Source organism: Falco biarmicus, chromosome 8 (genome assembly GCF_023638135.1).
Source record: "Falco biarmicus isolate bFalBia1 chromosome 8, bFalBia1.pri, whole genome shotgun sequence".
In the NCBI taxonomy this organism is placed as follows: domain Eukaryota; kingdom Metazoa; phylum Chordata; class Aves; order Falconiformes; family Falconidae; genus Falco; species Falco biarmicus.
The window spans coordinates 18,327,758-18,355,607 of NC_079295.1; the positions used below are offsets into that span (position 1 = coordinate 18,327,758).

Consider the following 27,850-nt stretch of genomic DNA (forward strand, 5'->3'; position numbering starts at 1 on the left):
TACACGCTAGTATGGATACCAGAAACAATGCCTATAGTTGCAGTGGTCTCCAGAGGGGCTAATTAATAATCGGACATGAGAAAAATCAAGGACAGTATACAATTCCTCATATTGGGTACAACATATACTACATGGTCTAGACATGATGTAACACCAAAGCGGCCCATTAAAAAAGCACAAAACTCCCTTAGTTACAGCACAAATGATGACTTAAAGCTCACACCTACACTGAGGTCAGCAAGCTAATGTGTAGGTAATAATTTTCATCAGTGATGTGCTTATGTGGAGAAGCAGTGATTCAGATTCCGAATTAGATTCTTGAGCTTTCACAGGAGAAGGCTAACAGGGGGCCTACCTGTCTGTTGAATTCTATACATTGTTTTTTGTGGATTGTGTTTGGGTACAAGCAGTCTTGACTAGCATGTCTGTTTAATTTTCTGTCTCTTCCTAATCTTATGTGATGAAAATGGATAAATCATTGATAACCAAAGAAAGTAATCTTTTAAAATGGAATTTTTACCTTTTCTTAACATCAAGTTCAGTAATGACTACTCGTAAAAATTATTTTCATAAATTTTGTCATTAGTTTTTGTTACATCCTACTTATGATACTTTGTTCTAGAATATAAGCTGTTTATCATACTTGAACACTTTAATGTGCTTTCAAGAATTCCATTCATCATTTTTCTTTTTTTCATGGACTCTAATGTGAGCATGAAAATAATATTCTTGTAGACTTTCTCTTCAATCCCTGTCCCAAACCAAAACTACGGAATCATTTTTCTTCAGTCATTGTCTGAAATTTTATTAGGCTAGTCATCATGCAGTTGTATGTGAGTTAGATTACTTCTTATATCTTTACTGGCTGAAGGCCTAAGATCTTAAGATTCTTTTTCAAAGTCTATGATGTTACAGGGTAGCACTTAATTGTAGTTAAAAATATATCATGATTTTTTAAATTAAACTGATTCAATGGGGAATTTTAGTAGGTTTTCAGTAAACAAATGTTGTAAAACTTACTGTTCAAGTAAAAAATATAGAAATAAAAAGACTGAAAAAAATTTGGTATATGGGAGTACAGCACAGCCAAGGAAATGCATGTAGAAGGAAATAGTAATGGAATGATAGGCATAATGGAAATGACTTGAGATTCAGCCACATTCAGTCAAGTAGAATTAAAACAGTGAAAGCGTACACTTATGTGGAAACAAAATGAATCTTCAGGAATCCAGTATATATTTTTTGCTGTAAAGTGCTCCCAGTTGAATCTAAAATATTTATAGGCCGGTTACTGGAAGTGTATTCATTTGTATTGTTTCTGAGCCTTTCTCTTTCAAGACACTAGAGTGAATTTGGAATTAGTCTTTCTAAAAATTAAATGTCCCTTTGAACATTTTTCCCTGCTATAAGCAAAATGGTTATAATCCAGTTTGTAGTGGATGTGTGCCCATATAATAAAAATCAAACCCCTGTTTGGATACTAATTTGGCACTAACTTGTGCTGTCTTCTACAAACTCATTGGAGAGGTGAAAAATAAGTTGAATAGGAAGATTTTTCCCATCTTAAGAAGTAGTGCTGTAAAAATATTGAGAACTTTGAATTTTCCCCAAAAATGTTAGACTTTTGAGGTGGGAGGAGAATGACACAGTTAATTTAAAATTTTCAACCTAAAATCAGGGTTGGGCAAACTCATGGGAACAGCTGATAAAAGAGTTCATTAATGAAGAATTGAGGGAATTTAATAGCATTAGTTCAAATCTATTGATATGTCAGGTTAATAATAGGCTTTTATGAGAAGACTAAATAAGGATCCATAAAGGTGGAAATAGTGTTACAACAGACTTCTGTGAAGTTATATTGCTGCTATTTCATGTCTTGATGGTGAAAGTGAATAATACAAAATCCTTAAGCCACTTTAAACCAATTCAGAGCCAAATGTGTTTTAAGCCTTTAAATGGGAAAACAAGTAGGGATTTTTATCAACAGAAGACCTTTGGTGGGGTACTGTGGATTGATTGCTGGTATTTTTCTGCTTGCAATATTTTTTTTTTATGTAAGAGTATTAGGTGATGAAGACAGACAATCTATAAACACCTGTATGGGCAAGGAAATTTTAATAGCGTATGACTTTTTCATCTATCAGACAACAAAATCCACAGACAGATGTCAAAGTGCCAGATTCTGACTAGTAATAGAACATACTTTTTAAACAGTGACAGAATTAGTTATTGGAACAATTTACCAGTTTTATTAAATTTTTCATAACGCAAGCTGGATGATATTATTTAGTTAAAGCAAGAAGTAATTTAGTAATCTGTTTGGTTTACCATATAATAAAAGTAAGTTCTGTTACTGCATTCTAGTATTAATACACAACAATTTGTTAAAGGAAATTTATTTGAGTTAGAGGGGTTTTTGCTTAATTCTTGTGTTCTATCTCATCAGTCCTTGATGTCAGTAGAGAACTTACTCAAGCCTTTTCCAGGTCTGTGCTATCAGATCAGAGAGCTGTCTTTTATGTAAAAGATGGGTTCTGAGTTTTGTTGCCTTGATTTGGGGTACAAAGCTTTTGAAACATTAGATCTTTAGCGACTGGTGCTGACCAGCTGCATGTTACACTGAAGTTAAAGGCGGCAAGTGTTTCTGTGCTTTTTAAAAAATTAGGAACTTAGATTCTGCTGTCTGAAGTTGTCCCATTGAGTTTTAAGTCTTTGATAATTCGAAAATAAGATGCTACATCTGAAAGTTTTCCATTGAAAAGAAATACCTCAACGTTAAATACCAGACTTAAAATGTGGAATCTCTTGTTTCTGTTTTACAACAAGCCTGTTCTTCAAGGGCGCATACATTAAGTAGTATTAGTAACACAAACTTTTTTTCCTAAAACCTTTTATTTAGAAGGCTAGACAGCAAAGTTTACATTTTAAGGTGTCCAAAGACCAAGTGTTCTTTCTGTGTGTTTTTTTTTTAAAGTATATTGTTTGCACGTTGTTTGTAGAAGTTTTAAAAACAGAAAATTTCCAAGGATAGCTTCAACAACATTCATAGCTCTATTATACCTGCTGCAAAAACAACCTTAAGACTTGGCCTGCACTAATTTTTGTTTTGAGCACCAGGTGGGGCTGTAATCACATTTGTCTTTAAACCTGTACCATATATATTCCTTGGATTTTTATTTTTTTTTAATACTTCGTTTTGAAATTACTTGCAGTGAAGTGAGATTTTTTTTTTTTCTCCAATAAACCTGCTTTTTCTTGATTTCACTTATATTGAGGAATCTGAGAGGGCTAATGGAAACAGCGTTAATACTGTGGCTTAGTCAACCCCCTTCTAGTTTGGATAAGGAGTTACGCAAATAGAGGTCTATTGCTTTGAAAGCAAAGGTAGCATCTTTTCAGAATACTCTGTGGAAGTACCTGCTGAAGAAAGCACTAGCTCAGGTGTGCCTCCACAGCATGCCATCATACCTATTATGTGTACAAGTGAACAAAACACTATGGTTACTATAGTTCAGAAGAGAGACATTTTAAGTTGTCCTCAGGGTATACCTGAACCTCTGGACTTTCTTTACATGTAAAGGGCAAAAAAGCGAAATAGAGTATCAGGTGTTTTGAACTAACTAGAAGAGAACCCCTTTTAGGTCTTTGTATCTCATCGTAATTTTAATTCTTAATTAATTCAGGAAAATATAAACACAGAAGTATAGCACTTACATTGTCTTTGTGCTCTTAAGTTCTGGTGTACGTTTGGATGCATTCTTTTATATGTTTGGCTGCAATAAGCAATATTTTTCTGCCTGTTTGTAAACTCCTTGGCTCTTCTGTACTCGTGTATGTTCCTCGCTAAGCTTTCTTTTAAATATCAATCCATTTCTATGTCTGTGTAATTACCTTCCATTTTACTTTCTGCAGGGGGATCCCTGTGTACCTATCCTCTGATAATTCTTGGGAAATGATAATGTGGAAGTCTGAGATTGCTTTGGCATGGCAAAATGTTGAAAACATTCACTTGGATAGCTTTAAGTAAATAAATAAATTTACTGAGTTCAGTATATTTGCAGGCTCACATTTTTAGTTAGCTGTGGAGTATCTTGTACTTTGGCGCATAAGTTACTTCAAAATCCACCTTTTGCTTTTGAACTCCAGGACATACATACTTTCTTCTAACTATTTTAGATGCTGAGATCTTTGTTCCTCCAATGTGCCATTGCAAAATTAAAAATCATTCAAGATAGTATAGATAGAACTAGCTTTAAAGTAAATATACAGGAGGGACTTAGAGGTGGGGCATTCTTTGCATGGATCTGTGGGGCTTGGAGTACACATCTTTGCATGATCCAGTGAAACTTACTTTGCTTAACCTTCTAGACTCTTTTTCTTGCTAATGGAGTTTTCAGGTTTGTGTATATTGTTACTGATTTTGTGGTGCTAACAATCAGTATTGGCAAAAATAAATAAATAGAGGTCCATGTTGCTCTGTAGAAGCCTTGCTGAAAAATCCTTTACTTTCTGTTGATCTTGCTAATTAATAAAGCATAAGGGACTACACAGAAAATATTGAACAGGCACAGGACTTTGAAAGCAAGATAACTATACAGAGTCAGATGACAATAGAAAAGCAGGGTATGTATGGAGGGATTACATCCTTTATTTCCTTGAAAAGATCTCAAAATTATACGTGTATGAGGAAGACAGACTGAACTAAAATACAACTGAAGCAAAATCAAAGAACTGAAGTGGGAAAAAAAAAACCAAAAACATAACAAAATTCACCATTCACATTCTGTATGTACACAACCACAAAACCAAACAGACTCGGAAAAGTGCATTGCATGCTTTTTGTTGCTTTTTAAAAAATTACTTAAAATGGATCCCAATCATGAAGAACAGTCAAGGCAACCACTAGCATTAAATTTAGAGAGAAAAATTAATACCCTTTTTGAATGAAATTTGGATTTATTACAAAGTGGTTTTTAATAGCGGGAAATACCCAAAATGACTCAGGAAAGAGGTTATTTCTGCTCATAAGAATTATGCCTGTGCTATCTTCAGCATGTTGGTGTTCATTTTAATTACAGCTTGTAAGGTTGTCTAGCATCACTATTGTTTTTCCCTACTAATCTTCCATGCTGAAATGAAAAGGAATTGTCATTAGTGTTAAGCATTTAGATCAGTAATTATAACTCCCCTGCATCTTTAACTTGTGAATATAAGTTGCAAAGTGATTTGCATTATCAGCTGATAGATCAAGTGATACAATTTCTATAAACATATAATTTAATTTGTGCTCTGGTACCACAGTTGAGTATAGATGTGATCTTTCCTCCTCATATTCTGTTGTCTATGCCATAATATACTTATGCTATTAAAAAAACCCTCAATAACCGGAGATACACACATATGCTAATTCTTGAAAAGAGTCTGAGATAGAAGTAGAAAGGTGGCTTTACATGGATTGTTTAATGTTGATTTGGTTGAGCTCTTGAAAGTCTGAATTTAGTGCCTGGTACTGCTATGCTGAGCATAATAGGAAGGGTATATTAACTACCAGTGACTGCAGCAGCAGCTATGGAAAAAGTCAATACAGATAATATCTTGCTGTAACCAGGCTTCCTACTTGTAACTGAAATTGAACATGAGAAATCTAAATCTTTGCTCATGCTAGCAGCCTTAATTGATCCAAATAGCAACAGCACTGAGAATGCAGGCGGTGCAACCCAAGAAAGTTGTCTGTCATCCTTAAAGGTGCAGATTGATGAATGTGCAAAGCAGTCAGACATATTTAGGAAGAGAAGCTGCATAGAAAACCTGATATTTTCTTTTATTATTCCCCCCCATGCTGGTTCTCTTCTAAATAGATTCTTGTTGAGTGGCCATTCTGCTCATGTTGTTGTTTGATAAGTCTAACATATACCTTTTTGCTTTATTAATTTTAAATTTCCCAGTTGCTTTTTAGCAAGACTCAAAACATGTTCTTACATATGCTACTTACCTAGTTAAATATGCTAACTAGTAATACTTATTGTGATAGGTCTGGTTGAGTGGTTAACTCCTGAAATGCTTGTAAGTGCATAATCATTCTTGAACACTTACAAATTTCCTATGGCTCTTTAATTAAATATTCTTAAGTATGGTCCTGAAGAATAGAATTTGTTATACGGAAGCTATTACACAAATACACTTCACTTAGTTCCTGCATTCATGTGAATGGCCTCTATTTACAGAAAAAAAATGTTTTGAGATTCACATAAGTCCATGGATCTATGAGTTTCCAAAAATAATTGTAATTCCTGTTTTGATCTGAAGTTTATGGCCTTTTTTACACTAAGTGATGACTAAAAGGATTTCATGTTTTAGGAAAAATCCTTTCTCTGTACCCTCATTTACACTCCTTCTCCAATGGAGCATTTGTAAAAAATGCTGAATCCTTTATTCTGCAAGGAATAATAACCTGGCAGAGACAACAAAACAGTATGCCTGTGCTTTTATAATACATTTTGTATAGAAGTTGAATTACTTTTACTCATCTTCTTTTCTTTGTTTTGCCTAATTTCTTTTGTGTAGATTTCAGTGTTGGAGAGAGTTCAGGCATTTCTCCTTGCTCTTTTGAGTCAGCAATATAGTTCATTCTCACCTGCTGAGTTCTTGGTTCATTTGTAATACACTATAGCAAGCTGGAGCATATTGTACCCTGACAATCTAATTGAATATTCACTTTTCAACTTTTTATGAATGTAAAACCTTGCAAAATTATTTAAAGTTAAATGTAGTCTATCTTCATGTTCTTGTGCTCTTCTGATGTAATAATTTTAAACTTGACATAATTAAAGATAGTATTTTAGGGTATTTCTGGTTTTGTTGTCTCTCAAAATTCTTCAGTGATGAATTGAGGCTTCAAGAGCAATTTATTTTCAGATTGTAAGTCTGAAAAGTTATTCACTGAACTAAAGCTTAGAGTATATATAGAGATGTGCAGAGTCAGAACACAAGTTTGATTGGTGTTGTACAAACAGTTGATTTCCTTTTAAAAATATGTATAGAGAGTAATCCATGTTATAGGCTTTATATTTTTAATTTGTTTCATAAATGCATGCATTCAATGAGAAATCAATGTTATTAGATAGTCTACCAATTTGCCTTATTTAGATTTCATGTTTTTCTGGTGTTGAGAGCAACAAAAAAATATGTGAAAAGAATAAGGTGCTACTGCTATGATGCCAATTATGCACATTATGTTTGGGCATGTTTCTATTTTACTGATATTAGTATTAACTGACTTTAATAATGGAATATTGCAATGTTGTTCTTACTCTATCTAAAAGTATTTTTAGAGTACTTCTGTCACTTTTTTCTGTCATTTGAATGAGAAACTTGTGTTTACAGTAAAGGCAAACTGAGAATAGGTATAACAAAACCAAAGCTGCATATGTGTAAAATTAAAACCTACCTTTTTAATAAAAATTAATTTACTTATTAAATAAAATGATAAAATATAATTTACTTGTTGGAAATATAGTTCTATATAATATATAGAAACATTAGATAAAAGAATTATTTTGGTAAAACTCTTTAAAAGAGGGTGCTTCAATAAAACTTTGAGTGCTGATGTGCTGTATTACTCTTGTTATTTTGGTTCTGCTTCAGTATGTCAAATTAGCCTGACAATTGCTGAAAAAATTGAATAGTTTTAAATTCAAAGAGTAATCATAATTTTGCATGCCCATACTTATATTAACTTCTTTTAATTACACCTGTGGTCTTCTGTGACCTGCAAAGTCAGTACCAGGCCCCAAATTAAAATTTGCTTTTAATTTCTGAAGAACTGTTAAATATTAAATGTCTATTGTTCATCTATGCAAAAGAATATACATGCACATTTTAAATAGAAATACTGAAAACAGTTGTTTGGTTTTTTTTCCCCGCAGGTACTTGATGATCTTGAAGGTATTGAGTCTTACCTTAAAATCTTTAATTCAGAAGGCTTACGTTTGCCTGTCTTGACAATGAAGTATGAGGAATTACAGGAAGCAATTAAAGGTTGCACAGCCACTACCTTGCAAAAGGGACAAACTTTAGTTAATAAAGCAGATTCTCACAGGTATTCCCTCCATTTTTCCGTATCTACTGCATTTCTCCATATCTACCTGTTGCTTTATAACTCTACTAGTTAAAATCAGACAGCATTTAGAACTGCTGTAGTTAACTAAGTGCATTTAAATGACCTGAAACTCAAAGTTTCTGCCATACTTAAGTGTTGCTATTTATGCAAACCAATCTCTTTAACAAATATCTTTAGGAATACTACATGCTACTTGTCAGAGTGGTGTCAAACAATGGAATACATATGTTAGGGCAATGTTCAGAACCAATGGTTTAGTTAAACATTTTGGAAAAGTAAATGTATGTAAATGAAAATGAAGTTATCAGTGGCTATGAACACTCCCTGCTGCCCCCTGTAATCCTTTTAGACCTTTTTGAAAGTCAGCATTATAGCGATTATAATGTGATGTGATGCAAGACAAAAATACAGGTGTTAAGCCAAGTGCAGAAAATATGGAAGTTTTTCCACTTATTAGTAGTTTAAATTCATGAAGCAACTTTTTTTTCTTCCAAAGCTTTTGTTAATAACAGTAATGGTGTACTCCAGAGGTATGATTTTCACACTGATAGAAAGCATGATTTAGTTTAGAATCAGTCCTAGTGGCTTGATATCTCCTACTTTTCAGGTCTGGTGCAATAAGAATGAAGACTGTTTATATTACTGAGTTCTACTTCAAAGACAGAGCAGAGGACCATGGCTGGTAGCTGGCTAGTGGTCAGCTTAGCTCTACTTTCCCATTACATACTTATGTCCTTAATTATTCCTGAACCTTAAATAGCTTTACTTCAACACAGCAAATGAAAGTCTAGTTAAGATTTTAATGTAATCTCATGACCTTACAAAAAAATTTTATCTGATGTGCCTTCACCTGTCATCCCAGATGTAATTGGCTTGACCCTACTAGCAAAGGGATAAAATAGAAAATTAAACCAGAAAGTTGTTTTGGGAACACAGGCAGCTGGCTTTACAGCTATTGTTAACTGCTTCAGCATCTCCTGATATTTTAATTAAATGGAAAGGAAAGAGATTTTCCTCAGTGAAACTTTTATTTTGATTCCTAAACCAGCTATAATTCCAGAATGCATGCTGCTGTTCTCTAGATCTTGATGTTCTGCTAGACATTATGTCAACAGAAGCAGATGTATTTCAAGTTGTCTGCACGGCACTGACTAATGTCGGAAACACTAAAGACCTTGACAGAATGAATCCCTAAAATGACAAGTAATTAATTTTCTTTTTTCCTTATTAAGAGTTTCTTTAAAAATGTTTAAACAGCCCAAATCAGCTGTGGGATAGTAAGATACCATGGGTACACATCAAGAAGAATGGAATGAATTTGTCAAAATAGCCCAATCAGTCTTTTCTGGTAAAATTCAATAGAAGCAGGTAATGCCACAAGCAGATATCCTGTGTGCCGAAGCGCTGCTCAAGGTACTTATAAATAAAAAAGAAGGTAAGATTTCTGCCTAGAAGAGATTATAATTCAAAAAACGTCAAAGCATTACAGCTGACGAACCAGTGGTTTAGAGAAGGAAGATGAAACTTCAAAAAATATCGATAGAAAGTCTCACTAGAAATGTGTTTTGCTGTTTCTAAAGAACAGTGTAAAAAGCCAGGCTCTCAAATACTTTAAGTGTCCACTTGAATCATAAAAATAAGTCCCTTTCAAGACAGCAAAACCAGAATGTTATGGCTTTTCAGTTTTCCCCTGCTGCCCTCTGCCATGCTGCCCTGCATTGCAATGAGTAATGCTAGTACTTCTGTGCAGGTGGAATCTTTATAACCCTGGGCATGGGCTTGAGGATTACAGTCATAGAGTAATTTAAACTGGCAGGGAAATCTAGAGGTCATTTGGCGTAATCCCTTGCTCAAAACCTGTCAGTTAATTTAGGTTGCTGAGGGCCAAATTTGTATTATCTCCAAGGATGGAGATTCCATAATTTCTCCAGGAAACCTGTTCTAGTGCTTAAGCACTGTTCTTATGAAACATGTTTTTCTTCTATCTAGCCAAAATTTCTGTTGCTGAAACGTGTGAGTATTGCACTTTGCCCTTTTTCTGTACGCCTCTGAAAAGACTGATTCTGTCTTTTGTATAACTCTACTTCCTCATAGATAATGAAAGAGCAATTAGATCACCTCTTACCTTTTGTCAACACCTCCTTGTACATCATGTGCTCTAGTCTCCAACCATCTTGGTGGCCTCTGCTGAGTTCATTTCAACTTGTCTGTCTGTCTTGTGCTGTGGGAATGCAAACTGGCCTCCAGATGTAGTTTCACAAGCCCTTAACAGGGTCAGATAACCTGCTGGCTAGTCTCTTCCAGATGCAACAGGGCTAGTCTTCAATGCCAGAAGGATGATCCTGACTGACATTAAACTTTATTGTACACCAAGAGAAGTCTTAAGTGTTTTTGCCAAACCCCTGGCTTCAGGAGGTACCCAGAAAGTTCCCAGCCAGCTCATAATCCCAGTAATGGTGACACTGAGAGTTCTGTCAGAAGATGTGGTTAAGTGTTATATTCCAGAACATTGGTCTCTCTCAGAAATGTTCATATTTCGAAAGAGGAAAGAGAAAGGCCTCTCTGTTGTATATAAGCCACCCTGCGCTATCCTTACATGCTGGCCAGTATTTAGCCCAGTGATTAACCCACATGGGACAACAAAATTTGTATGAACAGCTGAGAGTCAAAGGAGGATTTAGACAGAAAACAGAACTCCTGTAAAGACTAAATCCTGATTACTATATTGGTCCCCTTATTGTACAATTCACTGGTAGTCTTGACTGTCCTCACAGACTTCCCATTTCCTTTATCTAACTGGACTGAAGATCCTGAGGGACATGGGCAGTCACCATTTGAAGGTCTTAAAGGTTGTGGATCTGAAAAATTTTAGGTATCTTTTCAAAAAGCTGCTTTGCTATAATACAGAGAAAGTATAATATGGCAATGAGATACATAGCTGTTAAGTGTTTGTGATTTGGTAGGATTCTTGAACTAGCTGGGAGCAAGTAGAAATTTGTGTGGAATTTGAAATTAGCTGCTAGCTCACCAAAGGAGTAGTCGGAGAACAGTAATTTTAGAATTCCTTTGTCATTTATGATAGAGAAGGTATTGCATGCTGTTCTACTTGCATGACTTTAATAGTTCTAAAAAAGGAGCCAGATTCTCTGGTTTTCCAGACCACGTATTTTCTAATAAAGAAAAGGAATCATCTGTCCTTGTTCAGGTTGAGTGACACTTAGTCTGTTTTGATGAAATGATGCCCTGAAACACACTGTATCTTCTGAATAAGGATACTGGAAAAAACATTTTTAATGCAATATCAAAGCGGCTACCATGTGTAGTATTGGTTTAAATGGACTGAGAAAAGACAGAGTAACTTGAACACTAAGAGAATTAAAATGTAAACAGATATCTATATCTACATTTTTTTTGCTCTCTTTGTTTTTAGAGTACCCAAAAATAAGCCAGACAGTTTGTATGCATATGATAAGACTACTCTAGTATTTTATGATTTTCAAGTCTGATACCCTCATGTTGAGGGAAGACTACGTTTAAGGCTAGTAACAAAGACTTCAGTGGCATAATTGGAAATCCAATTCACAGGAAAAATGGAGAAATAAGATGTTAATTCTGTCCTACTTTCAAATCTTGAGGTATGTTGAAGCCTTATACTAAATGGTAGTACAAATAAATGAAAATGCTCACATTGGAACAGAATATAGAAAAGTGACAGAAGGCAGTTCATTCTTGTAATCCTATAGTGTTTCAACATGAAAATATCGGTAAGTATGATTTTTAAACTCCAATAATTTGAAATTAAAACCAGCTAGAAAAACAGGAGGAGCAAAAACTTACATGTATTAATTAAAAAAAATAATCATACAATCAGTAAGTTTTGTCCAGCCTTTGTTACTTTGCCAGCCAATTAGCTTGCCTGTGTGTAAGAACTGTCATTATTTTACTGGAGTTAAAAATTTATTGTTATCTCATAACAAACTAATGATATTTTCAAAGGTATTATTCAGATCTAAATTATCATTTTCAAAAACTATAAATCTTGTTCTGTTGTTTTTTGTTTAAAGGAGTGTTGCTACAGAAGTTTTTAGACATACCTTTTTTGAAGGAGTACTGAAATAGAGGAGTGACATTTTCAGGTTGTAAGGATAAAGCACAAACTAATAAGTTTTGAAAGACCAATTTACAAAAACTTGAAACCACCTACTCCCTAAAAGGGACTTAGAAATTTGGTTTCACTTTGTGGCCAGTTCTTGGACCAGATTCAAACAGAATGGTCTATTAATACCATAATTGGTGTTAATAGTGTAGAATTAAGTTTTTCTTTGAGGTTGCAGGATTCACTCGCTGAGCCTAATGTGAAGTAAGGAGGAAATTTCCTTTAATTTTAAGGACAAAAGAGGAGACCTTGAATAAGTACCTGTATCAATATAAGTTTCTGATGAAACTGAAGTAATGGAAAATTTATTTTGAGCATGATTGTCTTACAGTGAATAAATTTCAGTAGTAAATCAGTTGATATGTGTGTTTCTTTTTTCTGTATCTAAAATTCAGATCTTAATTGTATATGGTAACCTCTTTACAATTTGAAGAAGACTGTCAGGTATTCAGATTGTGAATTGCATCCCTGATACTAAGCTTTAAGATAAAGACAAGCCATTGTTTTGTAAATTGATGTTGTCTTTTCTCCTATTATAACAACACCTTTAAAGAAATGTGATATGCTCTTCAATTAGTAGTTTCAGCCTTTAGATATGTAAATAAAGGTAGAATTATTTGTGAAATGAGGTATTTCTCAGTGAATCAGGGTATCTGGCATGTGAATTTATGCATTGGTGAAAAATGATTTGTTTGGAAATGTCATTCCTGTGTTCTACTTATTACCAAATTTGTTTGTATTAATTTTATTTTATTTTTTTTAAGGGTCACAGTTTAAAATTAATAAATTACTTGTCACAAATCAACAGTACAGGTGGTGGATTTTAAAAAATCATTATCATCCTGATTGTTGAGCAAAAGTGAGAAATAACATTTCTACTTTTCCATTTTAGTTCTTGGGTGACAGGAATTCAGAAAACGATGGAATATGTTAAAAAAAAAGTAGATCAACTAATCAGGCAGGGTCCAGATTATAAAGAACTTACCTTGAAGAAACAACAGTGGATTGCCTCACTTGAAGGTCATCTAAATAAGGTACATTATAACACATTGTCTTCTTAATGCATTCATGAGCAGTGCGTTGCATTTCTTTAATATAGCTATGTGAATATTAAAGTTGACTCAAAATAATTACAAATAACATACTGGTTTGTTAGAGAGTACAGTTGTAGTTAGAATGCTGAATGCTTTTTCCAGCACAAATGAACCTAAAACTGTTCTGTAAAATGTAGCTGTTTCTGTGAGAACATTGTAACAGTGATCTTAAGTAAAGCACGGATTTGCTTAGATAATGAGTTGTTATAATTTGTTCTTTTGGAAAAGAACTGACTAATCAGGACTGTGACCTGCATGTAGGTTTCCTACACTGTTTCTATGTCTTCTGTTTCATTTGGCTGAAGATAAAAATAGAGGTGTGGCAAAACTTGAGAGTTAATAAGCATGGTGACTGTGAACAACAGCAAATTTTCCGTAAGAGTGAGAGTAAATTCTGGTCACTATAGAAATTCCCTTTATTTGTTAAGATACTGTTACATCAAGAACATCACAGACTTTAAGCTGTTGAATGTTCTGTAGTACTACAGACTTTTTAATGACTTGTCAGAGATCGAATAGACATATGACTCCTAAATAAGGTTCCCTGTGTAAATTCAAATCTGAAATATAGTTTTTTAACAAGATTCATATGAAGGAGATCCCAGAGCATAGACTGAAAAAAGTAAATCAGATTTAATGACTGAATAAGTAATTCTGCAATCTAATATTTTATAATATTTGCATGTTTATAATGAACTATTCTGAATGAAATGGAAAGTCAATTTGCCATAAATTGGTCCCTTTGCTTACAGTTTATGTAGAAGAGGCCTCATGGTATTAGAACACAGTGAAAATACTGTTGAATATAGCTGAAAATAAAAGATTTGTTGATAGCTGCTGCTGGTTTTATAGAAATGTCATCACCAGCATATTGTGAATCTTAAGCTAAAACTTCAGTTATGAAGGTCATTTTTACTCAGAATGTAGACTCCAATATTGACGTTTCATTCTGCAGTTTGTTGTAATGACTTTGTTGCCAGTCTTGCATTAGAGAACATTTTGAAGATTTCAGTCATAGTAGGTGATCTTTCATTGTAGTGAACAGTGATTATTGTCACATCCCTACCAAGACATTTTTCATTCCGACTTTCTGCTCAATGTAAAGTATCCCAAATCTGGTGCTAAATTCATCTGCCCCTGAGCTTCATTTAATAAAGTTTGATCCTCAGCCAGCAGTCTCTTCTTAAAATATATGGTACATGTGAATTCACGTGTCTAATAATAACTACACATACTATGTTTGGTATCATCTGCCTCTGAACTTCATAATCTGTTTTGTTATCATGCATATATAACATCTTACCATGACAATGGAATGGAGTTGTGTACATGAGTCTACATAAAGATAAGGTGTCTTGGTAGAGAAGCTTTAAATATACTTCCTGTAAAAAAACACGGAGCATAATAAAAATACTTCTGCCAAGGTTATAATACCTAGATTATAAAGCAATTGTGCCTTACTGAAATTACAAGCCTGGGATACTTAGGATAAGGGAAAGCACTATAAAGAAAATGAGAGCAAGCAGGAGGCATTTTTTTCTCAAATTCTGACTAGACCTGTTAGAATTTTCTTAGGAGAAATAGTAGAATTTTCTTCCTTTATTTTTTCATTCCTGAATTTCTCTGATTATACAAAGTACATAATCTAAACACCAACAGACAAGTGTTACTTCACTTTATTCTATAGAAAGTGATGTTTTTTACTGTTTTAATATTGTCTACTTGTATAAATTAATTATATAAATAATGCTTTCAAATAAAGGTATCGCAGTCGATTAAAAAAATCACCCCGATGCTTGCAGTTGGTATGGAAATTGGTTCATATTTGTCTGAGTCGGAAAGAGTTTTGAACAAACACCTTGAACTGGCTAAACAAACAAAGGTAAAAAAAAAGGAGCTTTAATAATATTAAGTACTTTTAGAAACAAATGCATGTTGTATGTAATTCGAAATAAGGTGAGAGGCTAAGAGTTCCTTATGTATTCGTGGAAAGAAAATAGGTCTGTAGTTTAAAACTAGTTAATGAACAAAACCACAACAACATTAAAAGTCAGTCCTTATATCATTGGTTATCCCCATTGTCTCCATCTCATTGTGTTACTTGTTAGCTACCTCAAGAGCCCGGTATCAGCTCTTGATAGGAAGGCTCTTCAAATATGGATTGCTACTCCTACCTGAGGTATCAAGTTTAAAAATTGTCTAGACAGACAGGCACAGAAAACTCTTCTTGTGGTTTATTATGCCGACTAAAAGGGGTGAACCAGGAAAAAAGAAAAAAGTATTTCCCAAGCGGAGAAACTTTGAAAGGGCTGTTAAGTTGCCCTTGCTCATGTCGGGAGTTTTGGTATGAAACCACTGCAGCACTCAGCTCTGTGACACAGATGAGACTATTTTTAAGTCACATCCAGGGCCTTTCCAACTCCCATAGCAGTACTGCAGTATCTGAAAGTGGCTTAAAACCAGCTGAATCCCCTTCATGGCCTTGGCACAGGCGCATTTTTCATGTCTAAGCTGAATAACATGGCAGTATGTATTTTAGGAGTATTCTATGTTTTAGGAGTTGTTGAAACTCCATTATTTCTATGGAGGTCTGGTTTTTTTCAGGCAACAGTTTATGGAACCTGTGAGCTGGATCTGAACAGTGTCTGTGGAAATAAAATTCACTTTAAAGAAATTCCAGAGAGCACAGAGTAAGAATATCAAAAGTTCAGCAAATGAGCAAGAGCCCCTTTTTGTTCCACAAGATTATATAATACTTTTTAGTGTCTTTTCTGCCAAATTTTCATGTTCCAGGATGTTATCTTTGTTGCAGTGTACAGTCTGCCCTGAAAATAGTTGCCTCTCCTACCTGTTCTTTCTGTAGATTGTGATATGCTGGAGTTTGTGCTTTTGGCTGAATGACAGAGGTAGATATGCTAAGTGGTATTGAGTTAAATATATGAGAGTAGATAAGCACATAGACATAGTTATGTGAAGCTATGAACAAGACTGAATCTGAGAACCAGAATCCCAGCTGCATCATGGAAAATGTCAGTAACTCAGCTCTTGTGCAGTCAGTGTACTGTGGCTTTCTTCTGGGTCTGAGCAGTTGATGCTGTAACAGATATGACACACTATTTAATCTCTGTTCGATATCTGCAAGTATGCTGCATGCAAGAACACTGGTTTAGGTTGGAGTGCAGGACAGTCTAGCTTGATGGGTAGGGACTAGTCTGGAGCTAGGAAGCAATTACCGATTCAAAAATGAAAGCATGAATGGTACTAAAATTCATAAGGCAAAGTAGTACAAGGACAGGCCTTAAAACAATTACAGCAGTAGCCTTTTGAGAACCCAGTGTGTCTGGACTCTCACTCTGGAGTGGACATGAGAATTCATGATGGATGTTCTATGAAAATTGAGTTATATGAGAATTGAGTATCAGACAAGCAGTTAAGAGGGATTTAAACTCACGGGAATCAGTTCAGAAGGAACTGTATCAGTTCTGGCTATCAATGTTGCCATATGGAACACTTCTATTGTTTTCATTCTTTCACTGTGGTTTACTTAATCCAAATACTGAGATTCCTACCTTTTTTTTTCCATTCAGAATAGCTATTTTAATAACTACATCCATAGTTCCAGGAAAGAAATGGCTACTTTCAACATATAATATGCAGTATGAGCTGCTCTTCAACAAAGTAGTATAATTACACCTAAGAAAGAAATACTAGTGAAAATTAACAGTGTAATACCAGTATTCACAAGCCCTTTTCAGTCATTATACATATTGTTCTATGCTTGTACTCTCAAAGGAAACTTCACATGAACTGGAAGCAGCTGAAAGAATCATCAAAGATATGGAAGAGTTTGAACCTGAGCAGGCAGCAGCTTTTTCTAGCAGAACTGACTTTCTGAATGAAGAACTGAAAAAAATTGAAGAAAATATTAGTTCAAAACTAGAAGTTCTAGAAACTTATGTGGCCTTTTTAAAGTCAGCTGTGGAGGTACAGATTACTTACTTATTCTCTGACTAGACTGTGAAAATCTTACCAAGTGATAAACATGCTTTTAGCTAACTAAGACAAATCTTGCAGATGCTGTGCCATGGAAGCACTGCAAGTCTTTGTAAGCTTCTTTCTACTTTAAAGGAGGTCTGTTCCATCAGGGCAAGAAGACCTGATCATTGAACTTGCATCAAAGTGATTAGCCTATATACAGGTTTTCTACTGATTTGAATCACCATTGCGGGAAGTATTATAATTGAATTTTTATTTTTTCTCCTGTGCACATGTGCATTCTCATTATATACATAATGAAAATGTTTACATTTATGTACTCTGACTCTTTAATGATTATGCTTCATGTAAATTTTAAAGTATTTCATATAATATGTTGATATAGATATGTCATATTATAATGTTGATACAGGTATTTATTGCTGTCCTGCACTGCTTCCACTGAAGTACTAATACTTCTGAAGGGGTTTAAAAATTAAATATAAACTAGCTGTAGCTGAAATCATAATCACTTCAATACCAACATAATTTTGATAGCTGTGCTAACGATGCCCAGGGCAGTTAATTTTCATTTTGATGTAATGCTTGCTTTAAGATTCTGCAACACTGTTCTGTTATATTTAGAAGGAAATTGAGGATGGAATGGAACCTATCAAGTAAAATTAGCCATAGGATTTATTTATTTGAAGACAAACTGCCAAAAATTTGGATTGTGTATACTTCTGATTATTGCAAACTTCAGTTACTTCATATTAAACAGATCACTGAAATCATGTGAAAATCATTGCATTGATATACTGGTATATAATGTCCGTGTAATGACATGTGACAGAAATAGAACAAATTGCTGCCACCTGTCTGCTTGCCATCTGCTGGTTGACAGGTTATTTAAAACTTTTTTTATTGTTTAGTATTTATATACATTTTAGGGAGGATGATAGTTCTTAAAACCTAGAAAAACTTCAGAGACTGCTATTTAATTTTATATCTGTATACCTTCTCATTATAGTGGTTCAATTTTTTATTTGCTTTTTGATGCTTATGTTATGTCTTTCTGTAGGTGAATGATGATATTCAAAATCTGAAGGAATTCTATAAGTCAGAACCACTGCAAACAAACAGGGAAGTTGAAAATAAAATCACAATGGAGTCAGCTAATACTCAGTGGCAAAAGGCTATAAAGAAGGTTTTTTCCACCCAAAATATGGGTTGCAATTTTCTTAATTTAGTAAATATGGTGAGTATTAAACCGTATTCAGTATTTGATGTTTGCCTGTGCTGAGGTCTAATCCTACTTCTGTGATGGATGGATTGTGATTTCTCCAGTACTTGGTGTTAAAGGGACTAATGCTGCTCTATAGTTTTAAAACACAGAAGTGCTAATTTGAGTGCTAATGGCATTATAAGTAATACAAAAAGTTACGTGATTAACAATGTCAGAGCTTTTTGTAAATAATCCAGTATATTTATACAAATATCATACATGCACATACCTGTTTTGTTCATGTTGGAAAGCAGCATATATGCGAGTACAGTATTAATTTTATTTTACTTCACCAAGAGGCAGTCTTTACTAATTGAGTGTATGGAGTTTTAAAGAAATGGGTGCTAAAGCTGCTTCCTTACAGATAATCTTTCCAGGTGTCTTACATCTTGTCTTGGGTTAAGCTGCACTGCCTAGGCATCTCTATCTAATTTTCCAGCACCCCTTCAAGAGATAATAATTTGAGATGTGCAGTCATTCCCTAAGCCACTCCTTCTAAAGTGATCCCAGTTAATGTTGGCAGCATGGATGCCCAGCTATTCCTTCTGTTTTTATAGGACACACTAGGGAGCAGTTATATTAGGGTGAGAAGGAGTTGGTGTTGATAACATACAGCAGAATGCAAGATGAGCTGGAAAAATTTGCCTAAGGAGGGAAATGCTCAGGCAATTAGTGTGGACTAAAGGTGGGTACTGTCACAGCTGGATGCAGCCAGGCACAGATAAGATAATGCATATGTGTGAATATAAGGTTGCACTGTAGTCACTTAAAGTCTCAACATATCTTCAGGTATTATCTCTCTAAAGACCTGGAAGTGTGTTGCCCGCCATGTTTTCTGCTGCTCTCTTCCCATGATATTCTTAGGTTGTAGCTTTTAAATATCTGGAAGGTATGGATCATACAAGCAATTTATAAACACAGCCTTTCGTAAAAGAAAAGTTCTGAAGTGGGAAAAGCAGAAACAGCATTACCTAGGGCTTATATTTAAAAGAGGAAAAAATATCAAATGTTCAAGTGCTAAACACTTTATCCCTCCTGTGCTTTGGTGCTGCTTTGCTTATCAGCACAAAAGAGTGGTCTTTTCTTCATTGGCTTCACTTTCTAGTTGCTATTACCCAAAAGACCATTTTGGGTACTTCTGTCTATCCAGAAATTAGTTTATTTTGTATGAGTGTTAAACAGCTATCAGATGGCAATAATTCATCATTACCGACCTGTTGTAGGTTTTAAACTTTAATGTTAACCATGTCCTCAGTGAACAAATTCTGTTGATCTGTGCCCATTTCTAGAGAAAAGTATTTAAAGACAGATAAGAGTACCAGAAATTTTCAGCAAAATTACATTAGGATAGTTGGGGTTTATTAAGTTTTGTTGAGACTTTGACATTTTGAGGTTTTGATTGTATTTTATAAAAACATGTGGAAAAAAGTGTCTGTTTATTTGCCAGGTAAATGAGAGTTTAATATTAAAAATAGAAAAATCTGTACAAGTAACAGAAGATATCATTGCTGATCTGAGTAAAGAAAAGAAAGAGCTGACCAATCTTTGGGCAATCTGGAATTTTAAAATTACTCAAGTAAAACCCATCAAGCAACAGTGTCGGATATTTAAAGAACAGCTAAAAATTGTAAGTAAAATAGGAAAAAAACAACTGTGCAAACATTTCTAGATTGTTATTAGTTTGTCTGTGAGTCTCTCATCAACTATTATAGGTATCATTTAAGAGAGATGATCAGTAAGATTCTCCATAGTCTATTCTGCCATTCAGATAGTCAATAAAAGACATGAAGTGTTCTTGATCTTTCTTTGCCCTCATTCAAACACATACAAGTCCAAGTCCTTGCTTCAAATTTTAAGTTTTAATCAGGTCCATATACTATGCCAGCATTGCTTTAGTTTGTTTGTTTAAAAAAAGCACCATTTTGTTGTGACTTAGTAGTTACTGAATTAAACTGTATGCTAATTGTTGCTAAACTCAGGTCCAGCCATGTTCATAAAGAGGATTGAAACCTCCTTGGCACAGGGACAATATACAGTGTTCCTTAAAAGCAACACTAGCTAGGTTAGTAGCAGAACCAGAGATTTGTAGCTACTGTTTGTCCAGTGCAAGTTACCACTAAACCATGATGTCTGTTATCACAGAAAATACACTGTCTGTATGGGTCCTCTGATCTCAGTGTCTGAATCGTTTTTGCACACTGCCTTAAAAGATTTTCCTATCACTGTTGTTAGTCAAAGGGTTTGAGACAGGGAAGTTTTACTTGACAGCATTTGGGTATCTGGTTTGGGGAAGGTTCTTGTTACAGATTTAGATTTGAGTTTAAATATTTTTTATTTACCACACATAGAAACACTGAATTATTTGATTATCTTTTAGACTACCCATGGATTAGAGATTCTTCAAGAGGCACTCCAGCTTGCAGCAACAGTTGACCTTGGAAGTGACCTTTTTACTGTTTTGGAACTACAAAAAAGGCTTAATGAAATGAAACCACAGTATCAGGTGAGAAGCCAAGCTAATGAAGTGCATGGTGGATCAAAAATATTTTTTTTGTTACAATAAAGATTCACACACTCTCCCCAGAGTCTGGGGTTGCAGTGTTTTATGTTTTACATTACTTTTCCAGGAGGAAGGCTTTGTGTGTGTATGTAAGGTAAGGGAGAAGACATTCTACGTTCAGTGTCCAGAGAATGTCTTGTGCAGTGTTAGCTGCATATTGAAGTGACATGCAAGCATTGGGGTGGTAGAAGTACAAGGACAGTATCGGCTTCATGCTTTTGAGTTAGAGCTGGTCAGAGCCTGAGGTATGTCATACTGAGCTTCCTAACTCCTCTGAATATGATCTCTGAGTTTTAGCAATTCAGTCTATTTCCCTACAAGCCAGTTTGACTTGTTTTGATCCAAGACTGTTTCCGAGTGATAGTTGAGATTCATGCCTAGCAAAAAGTAAAGTTTTTGGAGAGTGTTTTGAAGAGCATGGCATTGATTTTTACCCCAAAGCAATTTACCATTGTTAGGTTGTTATTTCATCGAATGTATAGGGAAAACTTGCAGATATACTTGTGTAATTTGAGTAACTTCTGCTTTTTGCTAGCAACTCAATGCTGAGCTTGAGTACCTGATAAAATTATTAGAATTGCCAAGACAGAAAGGATTTCCTGTGAAAGAGAATTCTGAGAGAATAAGTGAGCTTATTGATTTCCATCAAGCGGTAAAGAACACAATGACAGAATATGATGAGATTTTCAACAAGACAGTCAAATTCCATCACATTAAAAAGGAAGTGAGTATAATCTTAAAATATACATGCTTCCCATTGCAGTAAAATTCTTTATTTTGGTGCCTGTTGTCTGTCATATCCCCCCCCCCTCCCCCCAACATTAACTTCATTAACTTGCCTGGTGATAAAAATAAAGTTTTGGATCTAAAACCACATGAATTCTGGAAAATGTAAAATTCAGATCTGAACCCAAATGTAATTACTTAAACCCACATCAACAAAGTTTAGGGTAACACATTATGAGTAAGGAAGGAATTGTAAGATTCCTTTCACATTATTTTAAACACAGTGATTTTAATGTTAATATATTCCAGCTGGAATGTTTATCAAAATCAGGAGAACTGGATATTCCTGAAATATGTGAGGACCCTGAAAATGTGCATCATGCTAAAGCCTACCTTGTGAATGCCCAGGAGAAACATGCACGTATCAGACAACTATATAAACTGCTTATTACCCACGGAGTGGATATTTTGTCTGCAGTGCAACAACCTGTGAGTAGAATTGGAATGATCTGTGAAATGAAGGACAAATAGAAAGAAGATTATTGGAGCTATCTGGCTGACTTGTAGATGTACAAATTATTACTATATGTACAAAATATTAATACTTTGAGAAAAATAAATGCAGACCTTTAAGATAGTTTTAAAAGGAAGCAAAGCATAAAATGTACAACAGTTGATCATTTTTAGATTTCAAGTTTAGCCGTTAAATTAAATGAAACATACAGGAATGATGAAACTTAATCTTCAGTAGTTACATCAAAAATTGCTTTTGCCAGGAGAAAAGAAAAATGAATCTCTTTGAAATTTTGTTTTAATTTTTTAATGGTCTGTGAACAGATTTTACTCTGGAAAACATTGAAATAGATTTAAAATAGGGAGGAAATTAATCTTAGTGTCATCTCTTGGGGTGGGGGGGGCAGGAAGCACATGACTTTTTGTTCTCACTGTAGTATAATATAGTTCAAGGCCCTGTTGGTGATTTCTTGAATGTCACATCTATATATGACTCCTGCTACTTTGTAGTGGTAGCTTTGCATATTTATTCTTCTATAAAGAAATAATAAAGAACAAAAAGGAAATATAGTAACAGTGTTACCTTATTAGTGGATTTAATGCTAATTTGCATAGGAAGATGGGTATCATTTTAGAAAGGAATTATTTATTCAGGGCAGGATTCTTATTGGCTTGTATTCATTTACTGGGGAGAAAGCAAGACATTCCCTTATTACCTGCCTAGATTTATTCACACTGCCAGTCTGCTCTTCAGACTCCATAAACTGATTGACAGCAGAAAGGACCTAATTGTCAGGTGGTAATGGACTAGAGCAGGCCACTTCCTTTTTGCTCAGAGAAGACACCAGGTGCAAGTTGTGACTTTGACTCAAAACTGCTCCTCAGACTACTCGTGATTGAGACTGCTCTGTACTTGCTCTCATTACAGCAGAGGTTTAATAGTTTACTCTAGCCCGTTGTGATTGACTATGCATGTTCTGCCTCAAAATGATTTTAATTTTAGATTGGTTAAATCAATACATTTCCTGAATTTCATATGTTTCTTTGTCTATTCCCTGTTTAGAATTGCGTGAATGTTTCTGTAAAGAATCTGAAGCAACAACTTGCTAGGTTTGAATGTGAAAGCATTAACTGGAGCTCCAAAGCTGCTAAGTATGAGGAAGAACTGCTGCAGCATTTCCAACACTGCACCACTCAAGAAGAAGTAAATGAGGTAAATCCCAACACATTAAATGACTGTTAAAAGAGCTGTTGTGTTTGCAATATATGTTACTGTTTACCACTCCCCTAGATACTTCATATGTGTACAGAAAAGTTGATTTTCATCTTTACCAGCAGCCTTGGATCGATGCAGCGGCAATGATAAACTATGGTCCATAACTCTGCAGTTCAGGATTATATCAAGTTGTTTGGCTGGCAGTTAAGTGCTTTCAATGTACCAGGAGGACTGGAAATAGAGCAGCTATATTTTCATTGGTTTTCAGCCCTGTCAGCTTCATCTGAAATGCATGAGTCTTCAGATTTCTTTCTTATGAAACTGAAGATTCAAGCAAAAGTAGAATTTACATATATTGCAGTTGTAAGGCTATTAGAAAAACTTTCAGTCTTAATGAAAACTTTAGAACAATTTAGTACTTCATATTTTTTTGGAAACCCAAGATATGAAACTTAAAAAAAACTGCGAGAAGAAAAGGAAATGTTCTTTGGCACAAGATATTAGAATTTAGTATTATGGAACTTAGGTTAGGAAAAATTACTTAGTTAATATGATTATTAATTTAGCATCTTAGTAGGCCAAATATAAATCCACTCACAACTTAGCATGTTAGACTGGATAGATGTCTCAGCATAAAGTAGTTTTGGAAAAACATTCCATAGAATTAATTTTCTCAGTGATCCATTAAAGTAAGAGGCTGATGGCCTCTACACTTGGTGTTCTGTAGGTTGCCTTTCTGTGTGTCCATGAAATACAGAAACTGGATTCTTATCTGGAAGGATTTCACACTTATGTTCCCCATAATGTGAAACATAGATAGTGGAAACACAGGACACTGGAAGTTATTTTTTCTTATCTTTTGCTAAATAAATCCACACCTGTATAAGGAAAGACTGTATTTTTTCAAAATCACCAAAGCAGAGGTTACTGAGATTTCTGTTCCAACTATTTTTAATGAGAAAATTATTGCTTGGATTTTCTTTTCTTTTACAAAATACTTTTGTGTGTTTGTTGAAAGTATCCATTTTCACAAAAAGGTATTTTGAAATTGAAAGAACACGAATCAAATTATTTTTTTTTCAGTCTTCCTTACATTTCTAGTCCCTTGTCAGTTATGAGTGTGTTTCATGCTCTGCTCTTCTGTGCGTCGGACTCCTGTGATGTAACTTCTTGGCTGATGGTAGGAACATAAGGTGGTATAGGAGAAACCCTCTGGCAGAGGAAATCATGCTATAGAAGAGAATGAAAGCATGAAGTACCTAAACAAGAAGTCCCATAATGTTTTGCAGTGGCATGGCAGAATCAGAATATTTGATGTTTGAACTACAGTATTCTAGGTTTTTCCTGAAAACCCCTCAAATTTGCTGAAGAAAAGGAAATGTTCACTGAGCGACCTGTATGTAAGGCTGACCATATTTAAAGATACACCGTTATATGAAATGAGGCTCTGGTTTCCATCCTTTGATATAGGGATTATATAATGAAAGCAGGAGAATGACTCCTTTCTAAGAATTATTTTTCTGTTTTTATTACTTACTAGACTTCTAGTGAGAGCAGGAAGTAGAGGGGAAAAAATAATCTTCTGTGTCTCTCAAGTTTAAATGAAAAGTGTGTCAGTGACGTGTTACTCACCATAAGCCCTATATTGCAAAATTTACTGTTTTAGTTTCTCATAGTTATTGGACACCCTCTGCAAAACAATTGCATTATATATTTTCTATTACAGTGTTAATTAGTGATTATTTTTTTTTCCATTTTAAGTTGGGATAGCCATGTTGGCTGGTTAAGTTAATACCTGTCATCACCAAACCTAATTGAATTTTGAATGTAAACTAACTGAAATATACTAATTTGGTGTGTGTGGATACCGTTTTCTTTAGATTCCTTTTCTATTAGCGGTTAGCATAGAAAATATTTCCTAAACATATACTTTTCTACTGTACCTGTATATGCATAAATCCAGTGCCTTTTTTCTTATTTTTTCTCATTAAGTATATATAACTAATTCTGTTTAGGGATCAAGAAACCAAACACTGAAGTATTTTATTTTTTATTTTTAATTACGAGTATCCTCCACTTTGATATTTTAAATTCTGTTAATTTTACCATCAGAAATCAGGCTGAGTATTGCTAGTGTCTAGCAGACCTGTCTGAAATAAAATTTATTTACCATCTACTATGTATAAGCAAACAAATACTTCATGTGCCAGCAGCAAAAAGCAGCTGTTCATAGTTGTCACAAAGTAAGCAGCCAACCAGATAATTCAGTTGTGATGTACCAGTGTACAGAGCAATCTTTAAACTCAATTGAAAATATTTGAAATTCTGCTGTAAATACTTAAATTAACTTAAATTTAATGTGGTCGATTTCAGTGTGTGAATAAAGCATGTGAGTGAGGGTTTTGGTGATTAAGACTCGCGGGTGTTTGAAAATATCGTACTTCGAGGACTCGGCTAGCTCCCTGTGTTTGTAACATACTGGTGCTTCTTTAGGAAGCAAGGAAACACATTTATAGCCAAGGATACATAGCATGAATTTTGAAAGAGTCTTGGAGGACAGAAAAGTAAAATGGATGCCTTTTGTGTGCCATCCCTAATTTGAAGTGAATTTGCAAAGGCCACAAAGAGGATTTATGCCCTGTACATCTCTGAAAGTTATAAAGGAAAACTCATAGGACTGAGATCTGTTTTTGCCAGTTTGGGCTTCCTGCTTCACTGACTAGCTTGGGTAGCAGCCTCCAAAGAGCCATAACTCCACTGCATTGTGCTGCAATCATTTGTGATAGAACTAAGTCAAACCTCAGGTAACTGTAGCTAAAGGAGTTATTATAATCAGTGGGATTATAAGTGATGAGTTATTTACATAAGATAACTTTTGCAATGGAAAAAAAAAATTTTTTAGGTGATCCCTTTAAAAATAACATTTGTGCATGTCTGCACAAAACTTTCAGCAGAAGAGTAACAGATCCTGAAGTATGTTCTCAGCTCTCCCCAGTCATCTCACTTCTTTCCTCTTCATCATTTATACACTTATGGAAAGATATGACTGAAAATGTGAATTTTAACCATAGAGGGTAATAATCTGTCTCTGTTCACAAGTCAGTAGGATGGATACTTAGCACATTTCTCACCTTGTAATTTATTTTGATTGTGGTCCCAGAATTAAAGTAATCATAATGACTTGAAGAGCACCTTTTGCTCTTCCTACTTTCTGGCTGGCTGTTTTGTAATCTTTGTCCTTTTGAAAATCTGTTTTCAATCCATGAAACTGAAACTAAAAACCTTAAATTTTTTTGTATGAATAAAAAGGGAAAGTTGTGGTTCACAACACTGAAGTGCCACCTAGAGTGGTTTACGCAGGAATGAAAGCATTTTGCTGGAACTCCACTGTTAACAAAAAGCAGCTTTATGACTTGCTTTTCCTATTTATTCTCTAGTTACTTGATAAATCGGAGCAATTGACACCTAAACATCTCTGTGCCACTATCATTCTCCACCCATGACAGGCCAACTATAGTTAGGAACAGCTGCCTGATTAATGACTATGACACAATAGACAAGTTACAAAGTTCCATTAAACTTGTGGGCTGAAGCGTATTAGGGTGTACTTTTGCTTTAGTCTCTCTCATTTACTTTTGCAATGAACAGTGGAAAACTGAGATACATTTAGATTTCTAAAAACTGGCAGCTATATATTGTCCTTGGTACAATTGCTGATGATAACAGGAGTTGTGTACGTGCACTCTGAGGGGGTGATGCGTAAGTCTGAGCTGAATCTGGTCTTTCCACTGAGCCTAAAAGAGAAGAGTGACAGCAGCTGCAGACCTTTGACACATGAGCCATCATATCTGAAACAAGGTGATCTGATTTCACATGCTGCTATGAGAAGAGTCTCTGGCCTTATAAATGATCACTAACCTATGTATGTACATAAGCCAGTGAAATAAACTAAAATAAACTCCTGTTCATCTCTTCTTTTCCACAAGATTAAATGAGCAAATAAGGCTGTTGTGTTCTGAATACACAATACTGTTCTGCTGATGTGGTTTTATTAACAGAGGGCCTTTAGATAGGTTTTATTATTCTGTGTACTTAGGTTGGATAAAGAGCTTAAACTAATTGGAGATCACAGTGCCGGTGATAGAATTCCCTTCCTTTCCATTAGACTGAGTGAACACCATCTGTCTATTCACTGCTGAAATAATG

General features: G+C 34.7%; 1 protein-coding gene across 2 annotated transcripts in view; it reads left to right on the forward strand.

The window, feature by feature from the left end:
• Positions 1 to 27,850, forward strand: part of CCDC141 (coiled-coil domain containing 141) — a 97,724-nt gene that overhangs the window by 41,899 nt on the left and 27,975 nt on the right. For both annotated transcript variants that reach the window (XM_056349453.1, XM_056349452.1), the window contains exons 8-17: positions 7,926 to 8,098; positions 13,168 to 13,309; positions 15,132 to 15,251; positions 17,162 to 17,353; positions 18,426 to 18,602; positions 20,077 to 20,256; positions 21,007 to 21,132; positions 21,725 to 21,913; positions 22,225 to 22,404; positions 23,492 to 23,641. In XM_056349453.1, the coding sequence (XP_056205428.1) occupies positions 7,926 to 8,098; positions 13,168 to 13,309; positions 15,132 to 15,251; positions 17,162 to 17,353; positions 18,426 to 18,602; positions 20,077 to 20,256; positions 21,007 to 21,132; positions 21,725 to 21,913; positions 22,225 to 22,404; positions 23,492 to 23,641 (1,629 nt within the window). The remainder of the gene's footprint in view (positions 1 to 7,925; positions 8,099 to 13,167; positions 13,310 to 15,131; positions 15,252 to 17,161; positions 17,354 to 18,425; positions 18,603 to 20,076; positions 20,257 to 21,006; positions 21,133 to 21,724; positions 21,914 to 22,224; positions 22,405 to 23,491; positions 23,642 to 27,850) is intronic.